The 22,249-nt window shown below is 40.5% G+C and overlaps 1 protein-coding gene across 3 annotated transcripts in view; it reads right to left on the reverse strand.

The window, feature by feature from the left end:
- Positions 1–22,249, reverse strand: part of SLC40A1 (solute carrier family 40 member 1) — a 267,848-nt gene that overhangs the window by 40,746 nt on the left and 204,853 nt on the right. For all 3 annotated transcript variants that reach the window (XM_040439740.1, XM_040439738.1, XM_040439739.1), the window contains one exon: positions 316–978. In XM_040439740.1, coding sequence (XP_040295674.1) covers positions 316–978 — 663 coding nt within the window. The remainder of the gene's footprint in view (positions 1–315; positions 979–22,249) is intronic.

A 22,249-nucleotide genomic window follows, 5' to 3' on the forward strand; every position in this document is an offset into this window, starting at 1 on the left:
ATAAGGGAAAGATCTGCTCCTGTTCTGTGTTTAGAGCCGCACCTGGTTTTGGCTTAAAATCACTGATGGAAATCTAACATAAGGATGTACACCAAATAAGCAATTAATCTTAAGATCAAATACTTAACAGTTTAGTTCTATAGTAGACTTAAAAGTGTGAATTGATAAAATGTAAAATACAAGCACCAATACAACCTATAATCAACCTTACTACTACAAAGGATGCTTTTGTCTGTATATACCTTTGACTAAAACCAAGAAATCTCATTTAAAATGTGAATTTTAGTTTAAAAACTTACAACCAATTGAACTTACCTACTCTAGCTGCAATAACTCCAGCAAAAAGAAAACTGACTGAGGTCAATGGACTTGAAACATCTGGTTTACTGGTTGCTGAGCTGGAGTTATTCCAGATATTTTGTATGCCGATTGTGAAGGACTCTTGGAGAACACCACCTGGAGATACTGTAGGTAAGGGCTCTCCTTCAAGAAAGCGAGTACCAATGTCTTGAAATGGAGAAACAGTAAGATCCAATGGACTTCCAGGCATAAAGACTGAGACCACACATAGGACAAGGCTGCTGACTTGAGCTATGCCTGAAATGAATCCAGTACGAATTAGACCACATCTTTTTCTGAGCCAGGTAAATGCCAGAGTTCCAATAATTCCAGAAATGGCAGATGCACCCATAAGGATACTGAGAAGAGAGCCACTTAGTCCTTGTGTGTAAGCATACCCAGTGGTGATACAGTCAAAGCCAAGGACAGTCATGTAAAGGAAAGCAAGACCCATGCCAGCCCAAAACACTGATTGGTTGTAGTATGCAACCCATCCATTTCGGAATGTGCGAAAAGGCTCTGTAATTTTTTTACTACATATAGACGTTTCTGAAGTTCCAGTTGCCACAACACTTTTCTCTCCCATGAGTTGAACATCTTCAGTAGGTTTTTCACTGTTGTTGGAGTTTGCATCTATAACTTTGAAAATAAACAAATTTAATTCTTGCTGCAAACATATACAAAGAAAAATAAGCATGATTAAAAAAAATCTAAAATTATGAATTCCCATTATAGAAAAGGTTTTTGGGCCATATAACATAAATATAACACATTATAAAAATAAGCAAAATATGGACTTAAAAAATTGGAAAATATATTTATTTACAAAAGGCTTAGATTACAGCTTCCACAAAATTATAAGCTTTAACTTTACCAGGGCATGTCTTCATGAGACATCTTTAATTTGCAATCACTGTCAGTCATTTTGGAGGCCATACCAAATAATTGGTCAAGACTTGGCCTTTTCCTGGATCTCCTTGTACCTCACTAACACAATATTTACTTTCTCCCACTTGCAAGCTTCCTCGTCTAACCCCCTCTCTCTTGAGACTCTATCCTGAGACCCCTACTCAAATATATCCTGCTTTCTACTGTTTCACAAGTCTGCTGCCTTGGAATAACCTTTCATTCAGCCTTGTCTTACAAATTGCACATCTAAGCCTTTACCACCTCCACCTCAAAAACATTTCTCAAATCAACTCTTTCCTAAACAGCAAGTCACAGGTCAACAAAATACTAATACGCCTCATTGACTGCATATTACTATATATTATTGCATTATTACATATTAGTGCATTAGTATTAGCATTATTACATATTAATGTATTATTAAATATTAGTGCATATTACTCCCCCCCAACATCCTGTGGCTTCCCCTTAATCTTTCTCCCCTTTAATCTACCCTAAACTCTTATCCCTAGTTAATAGACTTCTCCCCTTGTCCCACCACTGCCAATTCCTTCATTGGGTATCCATTGAGCAGTGAATTCAGTTTAACCCCATTTTGACCACTAATGTAATAGTATGTCAGCAGGGTAAGAGAGGTGTATGGAGCGGGGTCATCAGCTGGCACCTGGCTCCAACAACCAAACGCAGAGATAATTCCAATCTATCATTTAAATCCTCAGGTCCATAGTGACTGCATCATCTGAGCAGTTAGAGGGAGGGGGCACACTTTGTTCTCCTAAATAGTGAGGCTCTGATCAGTTGTTATAGCAGCTTGGAGGCTTGACAGGCCGTCTGTAAAAAAATCTCAGTCCCATAGACTACAATAGTATTTTTTTGCAGTCTATTGTACAAGTGATCAGAGGATTGCATACTCAAGTTCCCTATGGGGACTAAAACTTACAGTGAAACACTGTTCAAACAGAAAAAACATAATAAAAATTCAAATCACCCCCTTTCCCAAGGTAACATATAAAAATAAACAATAAAAACTACCCATAATTGGTACTGCCACATCCAAAAATGCCTAAAGTATTAAAATATAAAAATATTTTTCTTGCGCAGTGAATGCCATAACAGAAAAAAAATAAAAGTCCATTTTTAAAAGGAAGATGGACATTGGTCTAATCTATATTGATTCACGGAATGGATTTGTTCTGTGAATCAATATAGCAGGATTACAGGTTGGACTTGATGGACTTTTGTCTTTTTCCAACCTTAAAGGGTTTCTGTCATCAGAAAAATGGGTATTAACCTGGTGCCCCTTCCTAATAAAAGGATTAAAAAGCTATATGTATCCCAAAATTGTAAAAACAAACATAAAAAAACAAGCCCTCTCTCACACAGATCTGTAGATGAAAACACAAAAAAGTTATCGGTGACAGAATATGGAGATGCAAAGAAATGTATTTTTTCTAAGTTTTTTTTTTTAAAGCCGTAAAACCAAATACTATATAAATTTGGTATTGCCACAATGTACTGACCAGTAGATTAAGATTGTCATGTCATTTTAGCGCATTTTTCAATACAAGATAAAGTAAGTGAAACGGAATACAATTTGTTCTACAAAAAATAAGCCCTCATAAGAGTCTCAGAAGGCAGGGAAGAAAAAATGAAAATGCAAAAATGAAAATTGGCACGGTTCTTAAAGGGAACCTGTCACCAGTTTTATGGTGTCCTATCTAAGGGCAACATAAATAAGTGACTGATTCTTTTAGCAAAATGCTGGGTCACTTTCTTTAATTGACCCAGTCAATCTGCCAACATCTTGCATTGAAAAGCTCCAGCTCATAATGATGAGTCCTGAATATTCATGAGCTCCTGACTCTCCCCACCCACCTGCTGCTGATTGACATTTATTTTCCATATGAATCAGCAGCAGGTGGGCAGGGGAGTGGCTATAGCTGTTAATTAATTAAACGCTGGACTCAATGACATCACGCTGGAATCAAATCAGCTCATTAGCATGCGGCATGTGGCATCTTTGTGTGTATATTATGAGATAACCATCTGTCACACGAGTAAGTGAATACATCTAAGGCACTTTTTAGTAGTTAATGATTGTATATAATTAGTTAGATTATAATCAAATATCCACATGACAGGTTCCCTTTAAAGGAACAATAAGAGCTACTTAAACAGCTTGCAACCGTATGACTTTGCCTCATCTTAGTAACTGCAAGATGAGACAACCCTTTAATAGGGTAAAAATACTAACAATGTCATACAATACAGTCCCTAGCCCGCCCCCTCTATACATTCCAGCATTATCTTCTAATCTGTACTTTCCAATCCTTATGACCTTTAGAATCTTCCCCACCTTTGAAACCTTCCTTCAAAAGTGACCTGAAATACCCCTCTTCAGAAAAGTCTACAACATACAAAAACCCTGCTTCCACTACACTACGATAGTGGAAGCTTCTGGCTTCACCTACCGTGTCCTTTTCCCTTCCTTTGTAAAGTGCAAGCACTTGTGGACCTCACTTCCTCTGCACCAATCTTTTATTTATTTAATGTTTATTGTACTTGTTTTTGTCTTATGTTATATACATATGTAGTTAGTTAGACAAAAATATGCACAGTTAAAAAACCACAGGTGATTATATGGGGTTGGCCATATGACAGCCTCTATTCTCCTGGGGAGGTATCTGACAAGATTTTAGAGAGTGTTTGTGGAATCTGTGCCCATTCAGCCAAAAAAGCCCAGATTTTGTATGAGAAGGCCTGTTTTCGCAGTCGATGTTCCAAGTCATCGCCAAAAGGAATTTAACTGGGTTGTGGACAGAGCGCTCTGCAGCCCACTAAATTCCTTCACATTTTAAACCACATAGGTTTATAGACCAAATTTTTTGCACAGGGCACATTCATGGTGAAGCAGGTAAGGTCATTCACCAAAATGCTGCTACAGAGTTGGAAGCATGCAATTGTTTAAAATGTCTGAACACTGTAGTATTCATACTTCACTGGCCTAGCTTTAACCCTATAAAAACATTGCATACTGTTATCTCTCCTCCACCAAATGTTACAGTTAGGGTGGGTTCGCACTTGCATTATGGCATTCTGTTATAGGTTCCGTTTATAACGGAATATAATGGAATTTGTAAACGGAATGCAAAACGGAAGCCTTTAAGAGGCATTCTGTTTTGATCATAATAGAAGTCTATGGGCAAGCATAACGGATCCACCTGGTTTCAATTATGCAAGTCGGAAAATAAAGTCCCGACGGCAGAACACTCCCTCTGTACAGATAAATATTCACAGGACGTTGAAAAAGCAGAAATATAAATGTATAAATTACAGGTTTTACTGAATCTTTTCCCACAAAACTATTTATCAATTTGCTCTGCTTTTCCCGATTTAAAACTTGTTGCTTTCAGATTGCATTTCATTTTCTGGTGACAGTTCCTCTTTAACCCCTTAACGCCCAGCGCCGTAAATGTATGGTGCAACTGGACGTGACTTAACGCCCAGTGCCGTACATGTACAGTGCGCTGATCGGGAGGGTGCAGGAGCTGCGCCCGCCCGACCAGTGGCAGGGGTCCGGCAGTCACTGATAGCCGGACCCTGCTGTATGCGCAAACATCGGTTAATTTACCGATGCCGACGCATTAACTCCTGCATGGCCGCCGTCAGTGCAATGTCCGTGCAGGGAGGAAGCAGCCATCGGGTCCCCGCGCTGCTGTGACGGGAACCCGATGGGAGGGAAGGCAGCCCGATGCCTTCCTTAGGTATCGTGACTGCCTTCCGGGAGAGCTTGTGAGAGAGCTTGCGCGTCCGTATCGACTGGCTCTATAAAAATATCACATGACCTAACCCCTGAGGTGAAAACCGTCAGAAAAATAAAATAAAAACTGTGCTAAAAAAAAACATCACTACATCACTAAAAGTGCAACACCAAGCGATCAAAAAGGCATATGCCCCCCAAAATAAGACCAATCTGATCATCACCTCATCCCGCAAATAAGGAGCCCCTACCTAAGACAATCGCCCAAAAAATAAAAAAAACTATGGCTTTCAGACTATGGAGACACTAAAACATGATTTTTTTTTGTTTCAAAAATGCTTTTATTGTGTTAAATGTAAAAATAAAAAAAAAGAGACATTTTAGGTATTGCCACGTCCGTAACGACCTCCTCTATAAAAATACCACATGACCTAACCCCTCAGGTGAACACCGGCATTTAAAAAAAAACAGTGTAAAATAAGCCATTGTTTGTCACCTTACATCACAAAAAATGTAATAGCAAGTGATCAAAAAGTAATATGCACCCCAAAATAGTGCCAATCAAACCATTCTTTCATCCTGCAAAAATGGTACCCTACCTAAGACAATCACCCAAAAACTGAAAAAAACTATGGCTCTCAGACTAGGGAGGCACTGATTTTTCTTTTTTGTTTCAAAAATTATATCATTGTGCAAAACTTACACAAATAAAAAAAAGTATACATATTAGGTATTTCCACGTCCGTAACGACTTCCTCTATAAAAATATCACATGACCTAACCCCTCAACATTTTTTTGTCACCTTACATCACAAAAAGTGTAATACCAAGCGATCAAAAAAACTAGGGCTCTCAGAATATGGAGACACTGAAACATGCTTTTTTTTAATTAAAAAATGCTGTTATGGTGTAAAACAAATAAATAAATAAAAGTATACATATTAGGTATTGCCGCGTCCGTAACAATCTGCTCTATAAAAATTCTGCATTATCTTACTTGTCAGATGAACAGTGTAAATAACAAAAGATAAAAACTGTGCCAAAATAGCTATAGTGTAATATAGAGCAACCAAAATTCATATGTACCCTAAAATAGTACCAAAACTGCCACTTTATCCCGTAGTTTCTAAAATTGGGTAATTTTTTTGGAGTTTCTACTCTAGGGGTGCATCAGGGGGTCTTCAAATGTCACATGGCAGCTTAAAATTATCCCAGTGTAATCTGCCTTCCAAAAACCATATGGCGCTCCTTTCCTTCTGTGCCCTGCCGTGTACCCGTATAGCAGTTTACAACTACATATTGGGTGTTTCTGTAAACTACAGAAAAAGGGCAGTACATATTGAGTTTTGTTTGACTGTTAACCCTTGCTTTGGTAGCAGAATATTTTTTTATTAAAATGGAAGATCTGCTAAAAAAAGTGAAATTCTGAAATTTCATCTCCATTTTCCATTAATTATTGTGGAACACCTAAAGGGTTAACAAAGTTTGTAAAATCAGTTTTGAATACCTTGAGGGGTGTAGTTTCTAAAATAGAGTAATTTTTTGGTGGTTTCTATGTAAGCCTCACAAAGTGACTTCAGACCTGAACTGGTCCTCAAAAAGTGGGTTTTGAAAATTTTCAGAAAAATTTCAAGATTTGCCTTATAACGTCCCCAAAAAATAAAATGGCATTCACAAAATGATCCAAACATGAAGTAGACATATGGGGAATGTACAGTAGTAACTATTTTTGGAGTTATTACTATATATTATAAGAGTATAGAAATTTGGAAATTTGATAGTTTTTCAAATTTTTGGGTAAATTTGGTATTTTTTTTATAAATATAAATGAAATTTTTTGACTCAATTTTACCACTGTTATGAAGTACAATATGTGACGAGAAAACGATCTCAGAAGGGCCTGGATAAGTAAAAGCGTTTTAAAGTTATTACCACATAATGTGACACGTCAGATTTGCTAAAAATGGCCTGGGAAGAAAGGTGAAAAATGGCTTAGTCCTGAAAGGGTTAAACAAAAACCCCAGCAGTTTTGGCACCACTTCTTTGTCAGATCACTTTACTACAGTTATCTACTTATCATTACAGGCAGGTTTAGAATGGCATATGTCACCTCTGTGTATACAGTCGTGGCCAAAAGTATTGGAAATTGGAAAAGTTGCTGCTTAAGTTTTTATAATAGCAATTTGCATATACTCCAGAATGTTATGAAGAGTGATCAGATGAATTGCATAGTCCTTCTTTGCCATGAAAATTAACTTAAGCCCCCAAAAAACTTTTCACTGCATTTCATTGCTGTCATTAAAGGACCTGCTGAGATCATTTCAGTAATCGTCTTGTTAACTCAGGTGAGAATGTTGACGAGCACAAGGCTGGAGATCATTATGTCAGGCTGATTGGGTTAAAATGGCAGACGACATGTTAAAAGGAGGGTGATGCTTGAAATCATTGTTCTTCCATTGTTAACCATGGTGACCTGCAAAGAAATGCGTGCAGCCATCATTGCGTTGCATAAAAATGGCTTCACAGGCAAGGATATTGTGGCTACTAAGATTGCACCTCAATCAACAATTTATAGGATCATCAAGAACTTCAAGGAAAGTGGTTCAATTCTTATTAAGAAGGCTTCAGGGCATCCAAGAAAGTCCAGCAAGCGCCAGGAACGTCTCCTAAAGAGGATTCAGCTGCGGGATCGGAGTGCCACCAGTGCAGAGCTTGCTCAGGAATGGCAGCAGGCAGGTGTGAGCGCATCTGCACGCACAGTGAGGCGAAGACTTTTGGAAGATGGCCTGGTGTCAAGAAGGTCAGCAAAGAAGCCACTTCTCCCCAAAAAAAACCATCAGGGACAGATTGATCTTCTGCAGAAATTATGGTGAATGGACTGCTGAGGACTGGGGCAAAGTCATATTCTCCGATGAAGCCTCTTTCCGATTGTTTGGGGCATCTGGAAAAAGGCTTGTCCGGAGAAGAAAAGGTGAGCGCTACCATCAGTCCTATGTCATGCCAACAGTAAAGCATCCTGAAACCATTCATGTGTGGGGTTGCTTCTCATCCAAGGGAGTGGGCTCACTTACAATTTTGCCCAAAAACACAGCCATGAATAAAGAATGGTACCAAAACACCCTCCAACAGCAACTTCTTCCAACAATCCAACAACAGTTTGGTGAAGAACAATGCATTTTCCAGCACGATGGAGCACCGTGCCATAGGGCAAAAGTGATAACTAAGTGGCTCGGGGACCAAAACGTTGACATTTTGGGTCCATGGCCTGCAAAACTCCCCAGATCTTAATCCCATTGAGAACTTGTGGTCAATCCTCAAGATGCGGGTGGACAAACAAAAACCCACTAATTCTGACAAACTCCAAGAAGTGATTATGAAAGAATGGGTTGCTATCAGTCAGGAATTGGCCCAGAAGTTGATTGAGAGCATGCCCAGTCGAATTGCAGAGGTCCTGAAAAAGAAGGGCCAACACTGCAAATACTGACTCTTTGCATAAATGTCATGCAATTGTCGATAAAAGCCTTTGAAACGTATGAAGCGCGTGTAATTATATTTCACTACATCACAGAAACAACTGAAACAAAGATCTAAAAGCAGTTTAGCAGCAAACTTTGTGAAAACTAATATTTGTGTCATTCTCAAAACTTTTGGCCACGACTGTAGATAAGATAGGATCCTCCATTCACAATAGATAATTGTCAAAGCTTAATCTACTTCTTGCTTGTACCTCTGTACAGGTCACAGAGCATGCCTAGAAAACTGTGTCATAGAAATCAATAGGGCCAGCTCCAGTCTATTGTGTCTTTGGCCTTTGCTGTAAAGCAATTCTGTAAATGCTTTCTAATTGCTGTTAAAGAGGACCTTTCACTGGTCCTAACATTCCAATATTATTACCTCAAATATGGCGAAAAAAGATGGGAAGGCGCTCATAGGGTAGTAAGTTTGATAAAAAATGTTTGAAAGTTAGACATCAATGGTTGTGCTCACCTTATGGTGCAGCCGGTATCTCTCAGTCCTCGTAGGTGGAGTAGCCAATTCTCCAGAGGAATGATATGGAACACAATGGGGAGAGTTTTGTGTACTGTAGCAGTACACCAAATGATACCTTCTGGTGCAAGGACACGACCTCAGTAGATAGATATAGGATCTTTTATTAATGAGCAACAACACGTTTCGGAGTCAATGTACTCTTTTTTTCAAGTCTGTGGGGTTCGTGCTGGGGCTTGCAGCCCCCGTTGATGTGATATTGAGGACCTATCCTGTGGATAGGTCATCAATATTATTTCCTGGATAACCCCTTGAAGAAAATTTCTTTAAGGCAGTGTCACAGGTTAAAGAGGACCTTTCATCGGTCCAAACATTGTAAGATAATTATCAGGCTACATAGAGAGGCGCCCAGGGATCTCACTGCACTTACTATTATCCCTGGACACCGCTCCGTTCGCCCGCTGTGTCCTCCGGTATCTTCACTGAATTGGTTCTACTAGGCGGAGTCTGCCCTGTTTCTCCCTGGGCGTTCCTTCTCCCAGGCTGTGAGCTCTGCGCTGCGATTGGACAGCGCTACAGCCTGGGAGAAGGAACGCCGAGGGTGAAACAGGGCAGACTCCGCCTAATAGAACCAATTCAGTGAAGATACCGGAGGACACAGCGGGCGAATGGAGTGGCGCCCAGGGATAATAAGTGCAGTGAGATCACTGGGCGCCGCTCTATGTAGCCTGATAATTATCTTACAATGTTTGGATCGATGAAAGGTCCTCTTTAAGGGAAAACACCAAATACACACCACAACAAATAGACAACAATCTAGGCCTCAAAAGCTAAGGAAGAGGGATGACGTTTCTAGTAAAAAAACAACAACCTGCCTTGGGATCAGACGTTTAGCAGACTGCAGGTAGGCCAGATTTTTGTAATCAGTAGTTACCGTAACAGGATGGATCGCTCCTTCCAACCAATGACGCCACTCTTCAAAAGCCAATTTAATGGCCAACAACTCTCTATTACCTACATCATAATTTATTTCGGCAGAAGATAATTTTTTTTGAGAAAAAAGCACAAGGGCGCCATTTGCTAGGAGAAGAACACTGCGACAAGACTACTCCAACCCCTACCTCTGATGCGTCAACTTCCACAATAAATGGTTGTGACACATCCGGTTGCACCTGAATAGAAGCAGAAACAAAACATTCCTTTATTGCTGAAAAAGCATGCAATGCCTCTTCAGACCAGACTGAGAAATCTGCGCCTTTCTTAGTCATATCAGTTAATGGTTTAACAAGAGTTGAGTAATTCAAGATAAATTTACGGTAGTAGTTAGTGAACCCCAAAAATCGCATGAGTGCCTTCAGATCTTCGGGTCGATCCCAGTCCAACACAGCACAGACTTTTTCCAGATCCATACGAAAACCCAAAGATGAGAGTACCCCAGGAATTGCACTTCAGGGACCGCAAATACACACTTCTCTATTTTGGCATACAATTTATTCTCTTAGGATCTGTAAGACCTGTCTCACGTGATCCTTAACCACTTCCCATCTGGGCCATTTGCCCCCTTCCTGACCAGGCCTAATTTTACAAAACTCACATATCTCACTTTATGTGGTAATAACTTTGGAACGCCTTTATTTATCCAAGTCATTCAGAGATTGTTTTCTCGTGACACATTGTACTTCATGATAGTCATAAATTTGAGTCAAAATATTTCACCTTTATTTATGAAAAAATCCCAAATTTACCCAAAAATTTGAAAAATTCGCAATTTTCAAAATTTCAATTTCTCTGCTTTTAAAACAGAAAGTGATACCTTATAAAATATTTATTACTTAACATTCCCCATATGTCTACTTTATGTTGGCATCATTTTGGAAATGTCATTTTATTTTTTTAGGACGTTAGAAGGCTTAGAAGTTTAGAAGCAATTCTTCAAATTTTTAAGAAAATTGCCAAAACCCACTTTTTAAGGACCAGTTCAGGTCTGAAGTCACTTTGTGGGGCCTACATAGTGGATACCCCCATAAATGACCCCATTGTAGAAACTACACCCCTCAAGGTATTCAAAACCGATTTTACAAACTTTGTTAACCCTTTATGTGTTCCACAAGAATTAAAGGAAAATGGAGATCAAATTTTTAAATTTCACTTTTTTGGCAGATTTTCCATTTTAATCCAATTTTTTCTTTAACACATCGTTGGTTAACAGCCAAACAAAACTCAATATTTATTACCCAGATTCTGCGGTTTACAGAAACACCCCACATTTGGTCATAAACTGCTGTATGGGCACACGGCAGGGCGCAGAAGAAAAGGAACTCCACATGGTTTTTAGATGCCATGTCCCATTTGAAGCCCCCTGATGCACCCTTACAGTAGAAACTCCCAAGAAGTGACCCCATTTTGGAAACTAGGGGATAAGGTGCCAGTTTTGTTAGTACTATTTTTGGGTACATAGGATTTTTTGATCATTCATTATAACACTTTATGGGGCAAGGTGACCAAAAAATTGGTTGTTTTAGCACAGTTTCTATTTATTTATTTTTACAGCGTTCATCTGAGGGGTTCAGTCAAGTGACATTTTTATAGAGCAGATTGTTACGGACGTGGCGATACCTAATATGTATACTTTTTCTCATTTATTAAAGTTTTAGACAATAATAGCATTTTTGAAACAAAAAAATTATGTTTTAATGTGTCCATGTTCTGAGAGCTATAGTTTTTTTTATTTTTTGAGAGATTTTCTTATGTAGGGGCTCATTTTTTGCGGGATGAGGTGACGGTTTTATTGGTACCATTTTGTGGGACATACGCGTTTTTGATCACTTGGTGTTGAACCTTTTGTGATGCAAGGTGACAAAAATTGCTTGTTTTGACAGTTTTTTTGTATTTTTTTACGGTGTTCATCTGAGGGGTTAGCTCATGTGATATTTTTATAGAGCTGGTTTTTACGGACGCGGCAATACCCAATATGTATACTTTTTTTATTTGTTTCACTTTAACACAATAATAGCATTTTTGAAACCAAAAAAATGATGTTTTAGTGTCTCCATGTTCTAAGAGCTATAGTTTTTTTTATTTTTTGAGAGATTTTCTTATGTAGGGGCTCATTTTTTGCGGGATGAGGTGACTGTTTTATTGGTACCATTTTGTGGGACATACGCGTTTTTGATCACTTGGTGTTGCACCTTTTGTGATGTAAGGTGACAAAAATTGCTTGTTTTGACACAGTTTTTTTTTTTTTTTTTTTACGGTGTTCACCCGAGGGGTTAGGTCATGTGATATTTTTATAGAGCTGGTTTTTACGGACGCGGCAATACCAAATATGTCTATTTTATTTTATTTTTTCTATTTTTACTTTTTTTTTTATTCCTTACTTGGGGAATTTTTTTTTTTTTACATGTGAAACTTTTTTTTATTTTATTTTTTCAACCCTTTATTTTTTATTTTTTTTATTTTACACTTTTCGTCCCCCATAAGGTCATACAAGACCTTTGGGGGACATTTGCTTCACTTTTTCTTTTTCACTGTTGATTTCTCCTGTAACTGGGGCTGACATATTAGCCCCAGTTACAGAAGAAATGCACCCCCAGAGAGGCTGTACAGCATAATTCTGCGCTGTACAGCCTCAGTGCAGGGCTGATCGAGGTCTGTGAAAGACCCGACAGCTCCTGCACTCTCCGGTCCCGGCGGTCACATGACCGCCGGGCCGGAACAGGAAGCGCACGGCGCTTCCTGCTCTGCATACACAGCGCTCGGTGAGCACTGTGTATGCAGCGATCCAGAGGGCAGGGACACCTGGGAACTGTCCCTGCCTTCTCTCTGGGTTGCCCTGCTATCACTGACAGCGGGCAACCCGATCAGCAGCTGCACGATTAGCGTGCAGCTGCGATTTCTGAAAGGACGTTTTAAAACGTGCTTTCAGAAATAGAGGTCCACCCATAGGACGTTTATATCCTATGGGCGGACGGAAAGTGGTTAAGAGTCTCCATATCAGGGGAATACATTAAAATATAATCCAGATAAACCACCACAAACCTGCCCACCAGATGATTAAAGATGTCATTGATGAAGTGTTGAAAAACCGCAGGAGCATTGGACAAACCAAAGGGCATGACCAGATTCTCAAAATGACCCTCAGGAGTATTAAAGGCCGTTTTCCATTCGTCCACTTACTTGACTCTTATCAGATTATATGTCCCCCTCAAATCCAATTTAGAGAACACCTTGGCGCCGACAATGTGATTAAATAAATCTGGGATCAAAGGAAGGAGAAAGGGATTACGGATAGTGATGTGATTAAGCTCACGGAAGTCTAAACATGGCCTAAGAGTTCCATCCTTTTTTTTTTTTTAACAAAGAAGAACCCTGTCGCCATTGGTGATTTGGATGTTCTAATATGAATTTTAGCCAAACTCTTGGTGATATACTCCCGCATAGCTACTCTTTCGGGTTCAGAAAGATTATGCAACCGAGACTTTGGCAATCTAGCTCCGGGAATAAGGTTGACGGGGCAATCATACTCCCGATGAGGAGGCAACTCCTGGTCTCCACCCTTAGAGAATACTTCTGAAAAATCCGAAAGGAAAGGAGGTAACATTTTAGTAGTTACAACAGAAAGCGACGTGCTAAGACAGTTGTCAAGGCAGAAATCACTCCAAATCGAGAATCTGTCTCGCTTGCCAATCGATAGTAGGGTTATGTTTGGTTAATGATGGTAAACACCAGAGGAGCAGGCAAACCCTCCAGCACAAAATATGAAATGGATTAAATATGAGAATCTCCCACCTTTAGGCGAATGTCCTGCACCATTCGAGACAGACACTTTTGAGAGAGAGGGGCGGAATCAATAGCAAACACAAATATTTTTTTCTAATGCGCTTGTTGTCAAACCATGCATATGGACAAACTGGCCATCCACTAAGTTAACCCCTGCCCCACTGTCAATAAATACTTCCATTTCCACAGTTTTGGAATCTAGCGCCACCTTGGCAGGCAGGAGAAATAGGGTACTACCTGTAAAAGACAAAAGTACATTCTTAACTTCCCCATCCACACTACTAAGAGTGAAAGAGTGAGAAGAGGACTAGACACATTAGGACTTTTTTTTCCCCTTTTCATCTTAATGTTTAACATAAGGACATAGGTTAACAAAATGTCCTCCTTTACCACAGAAAAAGCAAAGTCTTTTCTTAACCCTAAAGTTTTTATCACCTGGTCCGGGGGTGACCTGACCCAATTGAATTGGCTCATCACCAGACAGGAGCTCGAGTGTCTTTACCCAGAGTGTCAGAAGAGACCGCTTCCCCGTATGATAATACGTCCCGAGTGAGAGGAACTTTAGATCTCTCCCTCAGGCGTCTATCAATACGCACCGCCAGAGACATGGCCGCCTCCAATGACTCTGGATTTGCGTGAAATGCCAAGGCATCCTTCAGGTTCTAAGACAGTCCTTGGCAAAATTAACTACGGAGAGCTGGGTCATTCCACTCCGTATCAGTTGCCCACCTCCTAAGTTCAGAGCAATAGAACTCAGCAGAACACTCTCCCTGCTGCAAGCAACACAACTTAGATTCGGCCAGGGACACCCGATCTGGGTCATCGTAGATAAGTCCAAGAGCTCTGAAAAATTCATCTACTGACTGGAGGGATTGTGAACCAGTTGGCAAAGAGAAAGCCCAAGACTGAGCGTCACCTTTCAGCAACAAAATAAAAATCTACACTCTGACTCTTGACCCCAGAAGAGCTAGGACGCAGTCTAAAATATAAAATGCACGATTTCCTGAACTGTTGTCACTTCCCCTGGAAAACCTATCCGGGAGAGCGATCTTAGGTTCAGGGCAGGCTTGGTTCCCACTGCCGGAACCCACCGCCTGTGATCTCTGAAACGGTGCAATTGCCATGCGGAGGTCAGCCACCTCCAAAGACAGCCCCTGCATCCGGTCGACCAGTGCAGAAACAGTATCCATAGCTGTACTGAAAAAACTAAGAATAACAGTTTGGGCGGTTGATAATGTCACAGGTTAAGGGGGAAGGGAAAACACCAAATACACACCACAACAAATTGCGGACATGCTAGCGGCAATCTAGCCGTGCATGTCCGCAGCTCTATAGCCCAAAACTTAGTGACAGAATCCCTTTAAATCCAAGGGTTCACATACTTTTTCCACCTGCACTGTGAATGTTTACATGGTGTGTTCAATAAAAACATTTAATTCTTTGGGTGTTATTAGTTTAAGCAGACTGTGATTGTCTATTGTTGTGACTTAGATGAAGATCAGATGACATTTTATGACTAATTTTTGCATAAAAACAATTTCATTCCAAAGGGTTCACATACTTTTTCTTGCAACTGTACAAAGAGGAAAACAGAGAGACCTGTCAGATAGCCACACTCACAGGCGCAAGTCTATCCGATCTTCTCACCTCACTCACAGGAGGGGCCGTAACAGGCAGCCACATAGGCCATAGACAAAATGCTCTGGAGCTGACCCTACTGACTTCTATGGGAAAGTTTTCTAGGCAAGCTCTACGATCTGTGCAGAGGTCACTGTCCAAGGAAAGAACAGATAAGCTTGATAATCACCTATTGTGACTGGTGGATCTTGTATTATCTATCCTTACAGGCAGTCTGCAGTATAGTGATCTGTACAGACCAAGTGGCACCTATTGTTAGGCTTACTGGTTAGTGAGAAAACTGCATGATTTTTAGGTTTTTGTTTAAATATAAATATTGATATGAGAAATGAAAAATAAAAATAAAATCTTTAAAAATATAAATATGTTAAACATAAAAATGGGATTTTAGGTAAAGAGCTGAGGACATGGGTTGCTAGATGGCCACTAGCACATCCGCAATACCCAGTCCCCATAGCTCTGTGTGTTTTTATTGTACAGTCGTGGCCAAAAGTTTTGAGAATGACATAAATATTGGAAATTGGAAAAGTTGCTGCTTAAGTTTTTATAATAGCAATTTGCATATACTCCAGAATGTTGTGAAGAGTGATCAGATGAATTGCATAGTCCTTCTTTGCCATGAAAATTAACTTAATCCCAAAAAAAACCTTTCCACTGCATTTCATTGCTGTCATTAAAGGACCTGCTGAGATCATTTCAGTAATCGTCTTGTTAACTCAGGTGAGAATGTTGACGAGCACAAGGCTGGAGATTATTATGTCAGGCTGATTGGGTTAAAATGGCAGACTTGACATGTTAAAAGGAGGGTGATGCTTGAAATCATTGTTCTTCCATTGTTAACCATGGTGACCTGCAAAGAAACGCGTGCAGCCATCATTGCGTTGCATAAAAATGGCTTCACAGGCAAGGATATTGTGGCTACTAAGATTGCACCTCAATCAACAATTTATAGGATCATCAAGAACTTCAAGGAAAGAGGTTCAATTCTTGTTAAGAAGACTTCAGGGCGTCCAAGAAAGTCCAGCAAGCGCCAGGATCGTCTCCTAAAGAGGATTCAGCTGCGGGATCGGAGTGGCACCAGTGCAGAGCTTGCTCAGGAATGGCAGAAGGCAGGTGTGAGCGCATCTGCACGCACAGTGAGGCGAAGACTTTTGGAAGATGGCCTGGTGTCAAGAAGGCCAGCAAAGAAGCCACTTCTCTCCAAAAAGAACATCAGGGACAGATTGATCTTCTGCAGAAAGTTTGGTGAATGGACTGCTGAGGACTGGGGCAAAGTCACATTCTCCGATGAAGCCTCTTTCCGATTGTTTGGGGCATCTGGAAAAAGGCTTGTCCGGAGAAGAAAAGGTGAGCGCTACCATCAGTCCTGTGTCATGCCAACAGTAAAGCATCCTGAGACCATTCATGTGTGGGGTTGCTTCTCATCCAAGGGAGTGGGCTCACTTACAATTTTGCCCAAAAACACAGCCATGAATAAAGAATGGTACCAAAACACCCTCCAACAGCAACTTCTTCCAACAATAGTTTGGTGAAGAACAATGCATTTTCCAGCACGATGGAGCACCGTGTCAAAAGGCAAAAGTGATAACTAAGTGGCTCGGGGACCAAAACGTTGACATTTTGGGTCCATGGCCTGGAAACTCCCCAGATCTTAATTTCATTGAGAACTTGTGGTCAATCCTCAAGAGGCGGGTGGACAAACAAAAACCCACTAATTCTGACAAACTCCAAGAAGTGATTATGAAAGAATGGGTTGCTATCAGTCAGGAATTGGCCCAGAAGTTGATTGAGAGCATGCCCAGTCGAATTGCAGAGGTCCTGAAAAAGAAGGGCCAACACTGCAAATACTGACTCTTTGCATAAATGTCATGTAATTGTCGATAAAAGCCTTTCGAAACGTATGAAGTGCGTGTAATTATATTTCACTACATCACAGAAACAACTGAAACAAAGATCTAAAAGCAGTTTAGCAAGCAAACTTTGTGAAAACTAATATTTGTGTCATTCTCAAAACTTTTGGCCACGACTGTATATAAAAACTGATTTGATACATATGCAAATTAACCTGAGATGAGTCAGAGCTTGAAAATTATGACTCTTCTCTGGTCACACAAGAAAGATATGACTCTTATGTTAATTTGCATATGTATCAAATCTGGGTTTTTTTACACAATAAAAGCACACAGAGCTATGGGGACTGGGTATTGCGGATGTGCTAGTGGCCATCTAGCAACCCATGTCCTCAGCTCTACACTGCGTGCAGAATTATTAGGCAAATGAGTATTTTGACCACATCATCCTCTTTATGCATGTTGTCTTACTCCAAGCTGTATAGGCTCGAAAGCCTACTACCAATTAAGCATATTAGGTGATGTGCATCTCTGTAATGAGAAGGGGTGTGGTCTAATGACATCAACACCCTATATTAGGTGTGCATAATTATTAGGCAACTTCCTTTCCTTTGGCAAAATGGGTCAAAAGAAGGACTTGACAGGCTCAGAAAAGTCAAAAATAGTGAGATATCTTGCAGAGGGATGCAGCACTCTTAAAATTGCAAAGCTTCTGAAGCGTGATCATCGAACAATCAAGCGTTTCATTCAAAATAGTCAACAGGGTCGCAAGAAGCGTGTGGAAAAGCCAAGGCGCAAAATAACTGCCCATGAACTGAGAAAAGTCAAGCGTGCAGCTGCCAAGATGCCACTTGCCACCAGTTTGGCCATATTTCAGAGCTGCAACATCACTGGAGTGCCCAAAAGCACAAGGTGTGCAATACTCAGATACATGGCCAAGGTAAGAAAGGCTGAAAGACGACCACCACTGAACAAGACACACAAGCTGAAACGTCAAGACTGGGCCAAGAAATATCTCAAGACTGATTTTTCTAAGGTTTTATGGACTGATGAAATGAGAGTGAGTCTTGATGGGCCAGATGGATGGGCCCGTGGCTGGATTGGTAAAGGGCAGAGAGCTCCAGTCCGACTCAGACGCCAGCAAGGTGGAGGTGGAGTACTGGTTTGGGCTGGTATCATCAAAGATGAGCTTGTGGGGCCTTTTCGGGTTGAGGATGGAGTCAAGCTCAACTCCCAGTCCTACTGCCAGTTTCTGGAAGACACCTTCTTCAAGCAGTGGTACAGGAAGAAGTCTGCATCCTTCAAGAAAAACATGATTTTCATGCAGGACAATGCTCCATCACACGCGTCCAAGTACTCCACAGCGTGGCTGGCAAGAAAGGGTATAAAAGAAGAAAATCTAATGACATGGCCTCCTTGTTCACCTGATCTGAACCCCATTGAGAACCTGTGGTCCATCATCAAATGTGAGATTTACAAGGAGGGAAAACAGTACACCTCTCTGAACAGTGTCTGGGAGGCTGTGGTTGCTGCTGCACGCAATGTTGATGGTGAACAGATCAAAACACTGACAGAATCCATGGATGGCAGGCTTTTGAGTGTCCTTGCAAAGAAAGGTGGCTATATTGGTCACTGATTTGTTTTTGTTTTGTTTTTGAATGTCAGAAATGTATATTTGTGAATGTTGAGATGTTATATTGGTTTCACTGGTAAAAATAAATAATTGAAATGGGTATATATTTGTTTTTTGTTAAGTTGCCTAATAATTATGCACAGTAATAGTCACCTGCAAACACAGATATCCCCCTAAAATAGCTAAAACTAAAAACAAACTTAAAACTACTTCCAAAAATATTCAGCTTTGATATTAATGAGTTTTTTGGGTTCATTGAGAACATGGTTGTTGTTCAATAATAAAATTAATCCTCAAAAATACAACTTGCCTAATAATTCTGCACTCCCTGTATACCCAAAATCCCGGTGACAGGTTCCCTTTAAGAACTCAAACAGTGGTGGACTGGCCATAGACCCTACAGGAACCCTGCCGGCTGGATACGCAACGATCTGATGCTCTCAACATTAATTACTGCTTATGCACCTGGCTGACATCCACAGGTCCCCTCCTGAATTTAACTGTATCACCAGACAGTGATACAGTTGAATATTATGACGTAGGAGTCTGTATTTTATGCTGCACTGTGGTATTTGGTTCTACTGGGGCAGTATTTTCTGCTGCACTAAGGTACTGCTAGGCCCGCCTACTTCTGTTCTCTCTGCTCACTTCTGTTACCCCACCTTCTGTCAATCTGGATCCGCCTACGATATTGGGCCACTTTAAGTCTCCATTTCCCCCCTGAGCTCAGACAAGATGGTTCCCATAATCATGTTCAATAGGCTTAAGCGAAACGAGCTTTGGATCATAGATCTGAGGTCAATTCATTAAAAAACTTTATTCGTAACTCATTTTCCTTACAGCATTACAATTTATGTGTTCAGTGTATGCAAACTTCATTTTGGCCGAAGAAATAGAAATAGAAATAGGAAACCGAAGTCTGCTTCAGTACTGGCTGGTAACTTGCTACCGGAGCAGACTTCGGTATTCCCATCTGCGTAACAGTATTTAAAAACATTTTAAAATAGGAATCCGAAGTCATTCACCAAAATCTCGTGCAACTTCGGCTAAGACAAAGTTTTCCTACATACACACATACATACATTTTAATGCTATACACAGAAACAGCATGACAAAATAAGGTTTTTTTTTAACAAATCAACCTCGGATCCATGATCTAAAGCTCGATTCGCTGAAGCCTAATGTTCACGATATAGAATAAAAAAATTAAAATCAGAGAATAAAAACAGATTAGAAAAAAAAATAATGTCTTACTTTCTCATTTTAAGGCCTAATGCACACGACCGTATGGCTTTTTCAGTATTTTGCGGTCTGCAAAAAACGGATCCGCAAAAAATAAGGATGACGTCCGTGTGCATTCCGTTTTTTGCAGAACGGAACAGCTGGCCCCTGATAGAACAGTACTATCCTTGTCCATTATGCGGACAATAGGACATGTTCTATCTTTGAACGGAAAAACAAAAATACAGAAACGGAAGGCATACGGACTTTTTGTGGATCCATTGAAATAAATGGTTCCATATATGGACCGTATACGGAATGCAAAAAACCGAACGTAAACGGGAAAAAAATAAACGTTCATGTGCAGGAGGACTAACTAGCAGAAAAAAATGCTGGTGACACATTCCCTTTTTAATCACTTCCCGACCGCCCAATGACTATAAATGTCCCAGACGGTCGTGTTTATCTCTGATTTTACGTTTTAAAAAGGTGTTTTCACAGATCGTAGCTACACGCTAATCGTGCAGCTGCTGCGCCGGGGGCCTGTTCCTGGCAGTCCCAGCCTTCTAGATCGCTGTATACACAGTGCTGAATGAGTGCTGTGTATACAGCTGAGGAAGCGATGTGCCGAAGGGCTCACTACACCCTTTAAAAATTCCTTGGGTGGTGTCGTTTACAAAATGTGGTCACTTTTTGGGGGTTTTCACTGTGGGGATACCTCAGGGTCTCTTCAAAAGTGTCATGGCGCCAAAAAAACATTCCAACAAAATCTGTCTCCAAAAAGCATATGGTGATCCTTGCATCCTGAGCCACCACACATATGGGGTGTTTCTGCAAACTGCAGAATCAGGGTAATTAATATTGAAGTTTGTTTTGTTGTTAAACCCTTGGTGTGTTACAGGAAAACATTTATTAAAATGGAAAATGTGCAAAACAAAGTGACATTTGGAAATTTCACCTTTATTATGCTTTAATTCCTGTGGAATACTTAAAGGGTTAATAACATTTCTAAAATTTGTTTTGAATAGTTTGAGTGGTGTAGTTTCTAAAATGGGGTCATTTATCGGTGGTTTTTATTATGTGAGCTCCTCAAAATGACTTCAGAACTGAACTGGTCCTTAACCTGTTGGTGACATACAGTTGCAAGAAAAAGTATGTGAACCCTTTGGAATAATATGGATTTCTGCACAAATTGGTCATAAAATGTGATCTGATCTTCAACTAAGTCACAACAATAGACAATCACAGTCTGCTTAAACTAATAACACACAAAGAATTAAATGTTACCATGTTTTTATTGAACACAGTGCAGGTGGAAAAAGTATGTGAACCCTTGGATTTAATAACTGGTTGAATCTCCTTTGGCAGCAATAACTTCAACTAAATATTTCCTGTAGTTGCAGATCAGACAGTCAGGAGTAATTCTTGACCATTCCTCTTTACAGAACTGTTCCAGTTCATTAATATTCTTGGGATGTCTGGTGTGAATCGCTTTCTTGAGGTCATGCCACAGCATCTCAATCGGATTGAGGTCAGGACTCTGACTGGGCCACTCCAGAAGGTGTATTTTGTTCTGTTTAAGCCATTCTGCTGATTTACTTCTATGCTTTGGGTCGTTGTCCTGTTGCAACACCCATCTTCAGTTGAGCTTCAGCTGGTGGACAGATGGCCTTAAAGGGGTATTCTCATCTTAATGATCACTGTTAAATCTGTTAATGATTTAACAGTGATCATTTTTCAAAATATATTTAATTAACAAATTCCCACCCCTTAGAAGTAAATAAACATATACTTACCTGACTGTTGTCTTCCGTCTCCCTTGGTTACGGCCACCGCTCTTCTCAGGAATCGCGGTGGCCGTGTGTGTGCAGACGACTTCTTCTCTTCTCCCGGCCGACTGCGCGCTGTACTGAACGCGCATGCCGAGGCCGCGCATGCGCTATGGTGATTTCTTCCTGGCCAGTATAGTATACTTGCCAGGAAGAAGTCACCAGGGCCCATGCGCGGCCTCAGCGTGTGCGTTCAGTACAGCGCGCAGCCCGGCCGGGAGAAGACTTCAATCAAGATGGAGCCCGCCGCCTGCCAAGTGCCGAAACCAGGAGGTGGACAGCGCGCCGGGAGTAGGTAAGTATC

The sequence above is a fragment of the Bufo bufo genome, chromosome 7 (assembly GCF_905171765.1).
Source record: "Bufo bufo chromosome 7, aBufBuf1.1, whole genome shotgun sequence".
In the NCBI taxonomy this organism is placed as follows: Eukaryota; Metazoa; Chordata; class Amphibia; order Anura; family Bufonidae; genus Bufo; species Bufo bufo.